Genomic DNA, 9,079 nt, shown 5'->3' on the forward strand with positions numbered 1-9,079 from the left:
ACCCAACAACGTGGTCAAACACAGCCCACCTACAACGGGCCGTGTCCAGATTGGGACGGTCCGGACTCCAGACAACTCAAGTCAGACCGAGATAAGGCCTGGGAGTCGATACGGTCAATATTTGAAGGGAGGGAAAAAAAAATCCTCCAGCTCACTCAGCGATCAAGCTAACACCGATTCTTTCTAACAATATGGTAAGTCCAGAATCTCCAGTGTGTTATGTGTTGTGTAGTTGCGAAGCCTAACTAGGGTAGCTAGCGTACAAACCCAGCCCAAACAGTAGTGCCGAATGTGAACCCGCCTGAGGTTGAAGATACCTGAGTTACGGCCAAAATAAAGCCAAGCAAGCATGACAGAAAAAAGATCTGCTTTTTCAGCACGGAACGTCATAGTATGGGTTTACCAGCACTTTTTCCTGTTGCTTTCTGGTGTTATTATTTGCACTCTTCCACCGGAGTCAGGTTTAGACCTAACATGCTGCCAACTGTGTAGCCAAGTCACGTCTCGAGATTATTCTGTGATTTTTTTTCCTTCCTTACCATTTCGATGACGTTGACTGATTGTTCTGCGAAAAAAGGTTAGATAACCATTCGAAAATAGAAAAAAGGAGAGAAAAAAAGGTAAATGGTGAGTTGTGGGCTGCTATGTGTCGATCCATTACTGGCCCATTTAGTAGACTGTTGGATTTATTGAGCGTTCCTGGGTGACCGCTGATGATGTGCCCAAGATGTTTAAGGGCTCGTTTCACAACGATATAGGGCCTTTGCGGGCGTAGTCAGGCTTTTCTGCTGGGCTCCCTCTCGATGGCAGCAGCCTCTCCTCCGACTGACCGACTCCTCAAAAAAATAAAAGAAAGCTTACGGCCCAGGTCTGTGCATCCTTGAGTATTCTAGATTATACGGCCCAGGTCCGTGCATCACATACATCTTTGAGCTATCAGTTCAGGTTTGCTAAAAGGAAAATGAAGTTTCGGAGTACAGAAATCAGAGCTGTCGCTAATTCTGCAATCTCCTAGAAAATCTAGGGCTGCTATCAGAAGGGAATTCTTTTGGAAGGATGCAAGTCAAAGATGAATTTAACAACAGAGCAATTGAGTTGTGTGAGGTAGACATCAATCTGCCTGGGAGGCCTTTGACGGTGAAAAATACTAGAAGGTAAAAGCAAGATTCAGAGAAGCAACGGTGGCTTGTAGCTGAAGACCAATCTTCAAAGTTTAGGAACAGATAGATCAATTGGCCATCACCGACAGACAATTTGTGCAACGGGAACAAACAAAAACGTAATAGAGTGAAAACTGGATCATCATTATTTCATACGAGTGTACAACCAATGCTTTGATTCCCAAACCACAAGACTTTCTGCAAGTCCCTGCTCTGATCTATTTTACACGAAAACAATATGCCTAAAATGCTATTCTACATATGAAGGGGATTGGAGGTACGGATAATTAAACGTTTATCTATTTTTTATACGTTGGTACAGAGTGATTTAGATGAACAAGGATCCAAGTTACATGTACTGATGGTGACTTCATCTGTAGAGTCCAAAGAAATGAGCTGCGCTGATCTGAGCTGGCTTCTGTTACTCTGGCAGAGGTTGGCACCGACGGCGCATAGACGGATGCATCAGTGGGGAACTGGAGACTTTTGACAAATCCTGGGAGCAACAGCTGCCTGATTTGCTCCGACTTCTAGTGTCCACGAAAATTTGACCTCTAGTGCTGATCTTCAGTGCTTGCTAGAGTTGTTTGTGTCGTCTCTGGTTTGACACTCTGCTGATTGGAACCTGTACTCAGCTGTGGAGGATCGAATTTCCATCTGCACCAAAATGTCACGCAATTAAACATCTACTTTGAGAAAAACACTGACAGTTCAGCATAGTTAGGTACATATGTGATCCCTGAAGCAAAATTCAAAACTGTTTGGTCTTTTCAATTCGATTAGGCGTGTGTTGACCAAAGTTCAAAACTCTTTTAATGTGGCAATCAGAGATGTCAACAACAACTCGTAGTCTTCCCCTAGACACACTGAATCTTAAAATCTGATTTAGTGTACACCTATGTCCACCAAACACCAAAGTTATTAGTAATTACATGCACACAAAAATAATACATAAGAAAGGTTCTGCAGATGCAACAAAGGTAGTATATTACTTAGGAGTAGTATTGGTCTAAAGAAGTTCCATCAGTTATGTTAATTGAAGCGATAGCTATGAATATTTAGAATGACCTGGCTCGGCTTTTGACACAACGCATAGGACAGCTAGATTAGGTGGCCATGTGGAGCAAATAGAGAGCCTTTTGGAGAAAGTAAGGTGAACGCAATAATGTAATCCTTTGTAGTTAAACAACACGCACCACGAAGATCATGAAATGATTTGATTGGAAATCTCTTTTTTCTTTCAAGAAAATGTTCTTGTTGCTTGTTGATCTTACAGGTCATTGTTCCACTTATATTAAAAGAAACCTAATATTATGGCTGGATTTAGGGAATACTAAGCCAGATCATGTGCCAGGCTACGAGAAGAAGACACGAGAGACTAAAGAAACAGGAACCGACACAACACAAGCTCTGTTTCGTGAAAATGGCAACCACCGGCGGGGTCAGGTAGCCGAGACTGAGATAGACAGATCACAACTCGCAGTCTGTAGTCTGTACACAGAGAGTATTCTGTGACAGCGCTGAGGGTACTCTTGTGGCAGTGTTCTTAAAAAATGTCCCTGTTATGTCCGGTCGGCATGTGATTAAGGCCTACACGAATTGCTTTCAAGGGATCTCCCCCACCCTACCAAACCAATTAGGAACACCATGGCCATCATCTCCAACCATACTTTGCGCAACCAAACCTACCTCGTGTCGCACCTCGAAGCAAAACCTTTGATCTAAGCATGCAACTAGCAATTTTTATTTTCGAAAGATAGAATGCAAGTGGTATGCAACTAGCATAGCATGGGCAGTTAATTATCAGGCTAATTGCAGAGGCAATGGTAAAATTCAAATTCCAAACTAGCAGGACAGGTCTCCGGGGAACTTACTCGTGTGGGAATTTGACCTCGTGGAGACTGTCTGACCGGAGCGACCACGCGAGCGCCGCCTGGGCGCAGCTGGCGAGCGGCTCGACGCGGCCGGGGTTGGTGACGAGCGCGAGCGGGCTGGCGGCGCGGGCGTCGGCGTCGTCGATGGCGCCGAGATCCCGCACCCACTCGGGGCGCTCCTTGGCGTCCTCCCACAGCGCGCGCGCGTTCACCACGAAGCCGGCCCACTCCAGCCTGCTGGACAGCAGCATGTCCCTCCGGTTCGCCGGCAGCACGGTCTCCTCCGACACGTGGTAGCCCACCAGCTTCCCCGCCGCGTCGCACGACGGCGCCTGGAGGAACGACTCGCTGGTGCCGTCGTCCTCGCCCAGGATGCCGACGGGCACGGCGCCCACGGTGCTCACCTTCTGCGCCTCGTCGAACAGCTCCGTGCGCAGGATGCTGTTCTCATCGGCGAACACCACGATGCCGTCCATTCGCTTCGCCCGAATCTCCCTGTGCGTTAATGACGGATCTAAATTATGAGGAACTGTGCGAATTAATTAGCGAGAGGTGATGAGAAGTGTGCGACGAGATCCCATCTCGTGATCCGAGGACGCGTACCTGAGGGCGTGCATTCGCAGGGACGCGGTGGAGTCGCCGGGGCCGGTGATGTGGAGGAAGTCAAGGTTGGAGCGGGAGAGCACGGCGGCGACGGCGTCGGTGCGGTGCCCCGGCTCGACGACGATCCACATGAGCTGGGCGTCGACGAGGCGGAGCGTGTGCGCCAGGGACGTGAGGGACGGCACCTGGAGTGCGGAGGTGGTGGTCGGGGTCACGGCAATGACGGGCCTCGGCGGCTCCGCGCCGCGGCGCTTGCTGCTGCGCTGCGCGTTCTGGACGGCGGCGAGGATGCGGTGGGCCTTGAGCAGCTCGTTGGGGTCCGGGTGCGGCCAGGAGCGGACGCGGATCGGGTGGCGCCCCACGAAGACGGGGCCGTGGTGGTGGTGCGGGTGGGCCCCGATCTCAGCGGCCACCGTGGTGGTGGTGGTGGTGACGGTAGTGGTTGTGGTCGTCGTGGTGGTGATCGTGGCCGTGGCGTTGCCGCCGGCGAGCATGACGGGCGGGGACACGAGCGAGACGAGGTGCGCGGCCGGGTTGATGGGCGGCGTCGGCAGGAAGAGGAGATAGACGATGAGGCGCGAGAAGCGGAACCCCACGGCCATGGAGGTGGCGCAGAAGAGCGCGTGCAGCAGCAGCCACGCAGCCGGCAGCGACGGCTTCGCCGGCTCCGGCGCCGCGTCGGGCGGCCCCGCCGCGGGCGCCAGCCCCGGCCACAGCGGCCGCAGCAGCGGGAGCTTCATGCCGCCTGCACCGCAAACGCGCGCACCAAGATCCCGCTCACCTCCCTGTCTCCCACACCCCCGCCCCTACCTGCGGCCCGCCGGTGCTCCTCTCGCGGCCTACGCGCTATGCCAGCGGGCGGTGGCAGGAGTCGGCGGAGGTGGGGTGGCGCGGGGAGCGAGCCGGACAGCTGGTGATATAAGCGTGGCTCTGTTCACTTGTCGCGAGCGCTGCCGGTCCTGCTAGGCAGGGCTAGGCTAATTATTAGGAGCGCGGCAGCATGGGGGGGGGAGGAAAGGGCAGCAGAGCAGCGGCTGGTGGCGGATGGTGAGGTGGGGATGGGCGATGGCCCCCGCCCGCCCCTGGGAATTGGCAATTGGCGCGGCGGGGAGGGGGTTCCCGGAGGGAAAAGGACACCCCAGTGGGTGGGTTGGGTGACGGTGCCCTGGCCCCCAGAAAGCGTCGGAATATTTCGGCCGTTTGGGAAGCGTGGGCGCTGCCGCTGACAGGAAAACACGCTTTCGTCCACAGCTCCCCCGTCTTAAAAAAGGCCATTTACTTCAGTGCCATTTTCAAACCCTACTGTAAAAAGGGTAAACTCCATGAGTTCCAGAAGTGGTTACTGCACTGCAGGCAAGGTGTCATTACTGTATTAACGCTTTGCTATCCTTGGTTAGTGGAGAACAGCAGGTGGAAAGGGCACGACGCGAGGTGATGTAGCATGCGGCAGCAGTGATCTGGTACTGTGATCAATGTGCGCCATGCGGTGGCAGCTGCTCGCTGCTGCTGCCGTGTTCTTCATTCTTCTGGAGCGACGCGCGAACCGACGGTGCGCTGATCGCAATAAATCCGGCCAGTATTCCGCGTCGTCGTCGTACCGTGCGCCCCCCGCCCCTGCCGCCGAACTCGACCGGCACCATTTGCAGCGCAGCAGCGGAGTACGTGGAGGAGCAGCAGACTTGCAGGAGCAGGTCATGGCAAAAGCGTAAAAGCAGCTCGACCCGCCCAGGACACAGGACGCGCTAGACACGGCGCCCGCAATGTCAGGTAGATCCTGGACCTTGGATGGCGACGAGCCCATCATCCCCAGCTTCTCCTTTCCGACTCCAGGATTTACCGCGCCTGAACAGTCAGGCTCTGATGAAAACGGTCAGCGAATGGCTAGCTGCATTACCTTTTCTGAATCGTTCGTTCGGCTCGACGTGGATAGAGCTTGGTGATCAGCTGCTACTGCAGTGGCGGAACTTGTTTGTGCTACTTGTAATACTGTAAACTGCTAGGACCCGCGTGCCCTTTTTAAACTGCAGCGGGAACTTCCTTGTCGCTTGCCCTGTGGCCTTTACAGGGGAGATGGTATTCACGTGGGTGCCCATGACACCAAATCTGGATTTAAGTATAAATATGGCAAACTGTAGCATTATCTGCGAGTCCTTTACCATTCCCCTGCCAGTCCCCATTTCTTTTCCCCGGTCGGGGTTGAAGATCTGCTTCGGGTTTCAATGCTGGCTGGAAGCCCGGACGAGGCTGTCGCCCATTTTCATTTCCTTTTCTTTTTCCGGAAACAAGAACATCTCGAGATCTCCATTCCGGGAGACAGCCAGACAGAATCCAGTTTACCTTCACGGCCAGGGGAACTGCCGCTCCATTCATTTCTTCAGAAGAACCACTTGTACGACGAGTGGATGAATGGATGGATCTCTTGCAAGAAACAGCTGGGAATGGGTACTCCGTAGTACAGGACAGTAGTAGCTGGAAACCTAAAAAATAATGTGAGAAACCGAAGGACGAGCTGTGTGCAGACGACATGGGAGCTTGCTTGAAGAAACGAAAGCTCGGGCGGTATAGATCGAGCTGAGTCCGGGCATAGTTATGAAGGACTGACTGTTTGCACTCGCACACGCGTCTGATCTGATCGACCGCTTGTCAACGGACAATGGTATATAACACACCAGCTCCATCAGGGTATATAGTACAGAGTACAGACAAAACCTGTAATGCCAATGTGCATGCATCAGCTAACAAAAACACATTTTTTTAAACGAGCTAACAAACACAGATGACATAAGCAGGTTTCAGTCTTTCGGATGGATATATACCATGCGACACCTACGCGCTTGGTGTGGCGCTCACCGGCCGCCCAAGGCTTTCGTTGGTGAATACAGCATCTCAACTACCAATCCTCCGTCTAACAAACAATTCGTGGTAGGAGTAGACCAGCACGCTGAGCATTATTCTTGATCCGGTACCAATTGGGTCTCCTTTTCCTGTCCTATCTCGAGGTCTGAACAGTTCTTTTCTGCGTGGAAGTCTGAATGAACATTTGTTCTGCCTAGTCTGACGTACTGACCGTTCGGTGAAACGTGAACATAGGACATGAGCATCACTTGCGCAATACAATTCAGAGTATGACCATGCACATGAGGAGCATGCGTCAGTCATTATTCTTTTCCCTTCCCCTTTCTCGCATCTTTTTAATTGTTTAAGATGCCATATGCTCGAGTGCTCATCATAATTACTGGCTAAACAGCTAGCTAGCTCGTGGAATGGGATTAATCATTTCCTGACGAAAAAGCGACGTCTGGGTTGCAATTAGGTGGAGTCTTTCTGCAGTCTCCATTCTCTTTCCCTCCCTGATCTGCCGCGGCTGCTGATCTCCATGCTTTTAAGCATTAACTAATCCCCGTTACCTTCTTTAGGCGCCACTGGGTTGGAGCAGTGGTTGGGGCGTCCTCGCTTACGCTAAACGCCGGCCGTGCCCAGCCACGAGATCCATCGCAAAGACGCAATGCTTTCACCTCAAGGGACACAGGGCAAAACAGGAGGCTCAAGAGCCTACGTGTGCAGTGCAAACTGGGAACTCTTTGCCGTGTAGTTACAGTTACTGCGAGGACGGGCAGGCAGCAAGGGGAGCCGAAGTGAACAAGCAAAGCAACGGAAGGTAAGGGTAAAAACCACCAGCTGCCGGCGGTAGGAGCCGACAGGGAAGGGAGGCAGCGGGGACATACAGGTCGCTCAAGCAATCATCGTAAAGGAGCGTGGTGTTTCCCCAGCAGAAAAGGCGGTTACTTGGTCCTCCCTTTTGCCTGTCTTTGCATCCGGAAACGAGTCGCTAACTACTGTTAACTATTTCTCTGTACTGATCGCATGCTCTGACTGAGCCTGCACATGTGTCTGAAACTGTGGCGGTGGTGCGCGTTCTGCAGTACTAGGCTACAGTGACACCCTGGGCCCTGGGGAGGAAGAAAACGGGGCGATGTATGCTCGTCTACATGGACAGTTCTGTATGTTAGTACAGTACATTGGTGGCTGAAGACCTTTGTTTTTGTTCAGAAAAAAAGGGACTTTCCAGTCCAGATTCCATGAGTAATTGGCAATTTTTTCTGGTACCGTGCGCAATCATCACGTAATCTTCATCCTTTTGCGATGCGATTTTGCTGTAGACTTTGTAAGAAAAGGCTCCGATGATCCATGCTTAAGCTTCAATCCTCCTTACTGGTGTGTTTCCGTTTCATGCGGTTGGACCAAAAATGGAAACTGCTAGTTTGATCAGACGCACCAAAAAATGGGAAACTATCACTAGTTACATTTTCAAGTGATAATGAAGGGACTCAATCGAATATAATGATAATATACTTTGCTTGCAAGTATAGGGACATTGTTGACAGTAATACCAGTTTATTTCAAGAAACAGCCGAATTCAGTGCCTGTGAGTCTGATAGGTTTGCTGTGACCTTCTTCGGTGACTCGTCTGCTGTAAATTTCTTTTTTTTTACTGAAATTGCTGTAAAAATTCTCGCTGCTGTACTAGCTGCTAGTGTCCATCAGTTCAATCAAATGCATGCAAGGTAAAAACTGCAGGCTCCACTTTTCTTTTCCTTTCTGAACATAAAGCAGGAGCGCTGGTATTTCATTTAAGTAGAAGGTGAATGCCAACGTTGCACTGAGCAGACTCCACTTTTCTTTTCTGTACATATGCTCCAACAATTGGTATGATCGGCGCACAATTAGAGCTGACTAATAACTCCAATTTTTGTCTAATCAAGGGACACATCAAGCTTTAGCTCCACTATCAAACCATGCACTTATTCGTTCCTGTTCATGTTCTTTCTTGACAATCCACCAGCATAAAACTAGAGGACAGCAATCATTTGGGGTCGTAGTACCCCCCGCTGAGCCCATAACCAACTCCTTTGACTTAATGGCAGCTCAGGCCAAACCTCCAGCTGTGCAGAAACATGGCCCTAACATTAGGCCACTGAAGACCTAAGCTTTGGATTGACGTTACATGTTCCTCTTTTGCTGGGCATTTCATTTCTGTTCGGATCATGTTGCATGATCTTGACTTGCAGATCCTAATCAGATTTTGTCGGTCGGGAAATAGTGGTGAAAGCACAAGGAATAACTTGAGCAGTAGGTATCAAAAACGCAGCTTACCTTTACAAATTCAGACTGAAGACAGAACAGAATGTTAATTTTAGTGCAAGATAACTGGGTAATAGTTCAGCTGCCGCCAGCTCTCTGATGACCTAATGGCCCGTGCTCCCAGCAATTCCCCACATGGTTCACAAGGCAAATCCAGCGGCGAAAAGTTTTTCAGGAGAGGGGAGAGACCAGCTGCCCCGAGCTGTACTGCTTTCTCAGGGTTTCAGACTTTCAGTTCAGGAAGGTTCATGGCTTTGCTTTGGGTTGAAACAATGGCGAGAAAAGGGTACTGGTACAGCT

The 9,079-nt window shown here is 51.0% G+C and overlaps 1 protein-coding gene across 1 annotated transcript; it reads right to left on the reverse strand.

The window, feature by feature from the left end:
- Window positions 1-1,280: 1,280 nt before the first annotated feature.
- On the reverse strand, window positions 1,281-4,667 carry LOC112901523 (probable glucuronosyltransferase Os04g0650300). Its single transcript, XM_025970453.1, has 3 exons — window positions 3,638-4,667; window positions 3,035-3,529; window positions 1,281-1,817 (listed from the first exon to the last, which is right to left on the reverse strand). Exons 1-3 carry the CDS (start codon window positions 4,375-4,377, stop codon window positions 1,715-1,717), a joined length of 1,338 nt encoding a protein of 445 aa, XP_025826238.1. The 5' UTR covers window positions 4,378-4,667; the 3' UTR covers window positions 1,281-1,714.
- Window positions 4,668-9,079: the final 4,412 nt, after the last annotated feature.

Source organism: Panicum hallii, chromosome 7, assembly GCF_002211085.1.
Source record: "Panicum hallii strain FIL2 chromosome 7, PHallii_v3.1, whole genome shotgun sequence".
NCBI classification, from domain to species: Eukaryota; Viridiplantae; Streptophyta; class Magnoliopsida; order Poales; family Poaceae; genus Panicum; species Panicum hallii.

Bases quoted from the DNA above. Each gene is read 5' to 3' on its own strand.
- LOC112901523 (XM_025970453.1), bottom strand. From the start codon at position 4,377: ATGAAGCTCCCGCTGCTGCGGCCGCTGTGGCCGGGGCTGGCGCCCGCG. The intron at 3,530-3,637 runs GTACGCGTCCTC...ATTAACGCACAG, and splicing joins CTGCGAATGCACGCCCTCAG to GGAGATTCGGGCGAAGCGAA. The intron at 1,818-3,034 runs GTAAGTTCCCCG...ATTTTGGTGCAG, and splicing joins GAGGTCAAATTCCCACACGA to ATGGAAATTCGATCCTCCAC.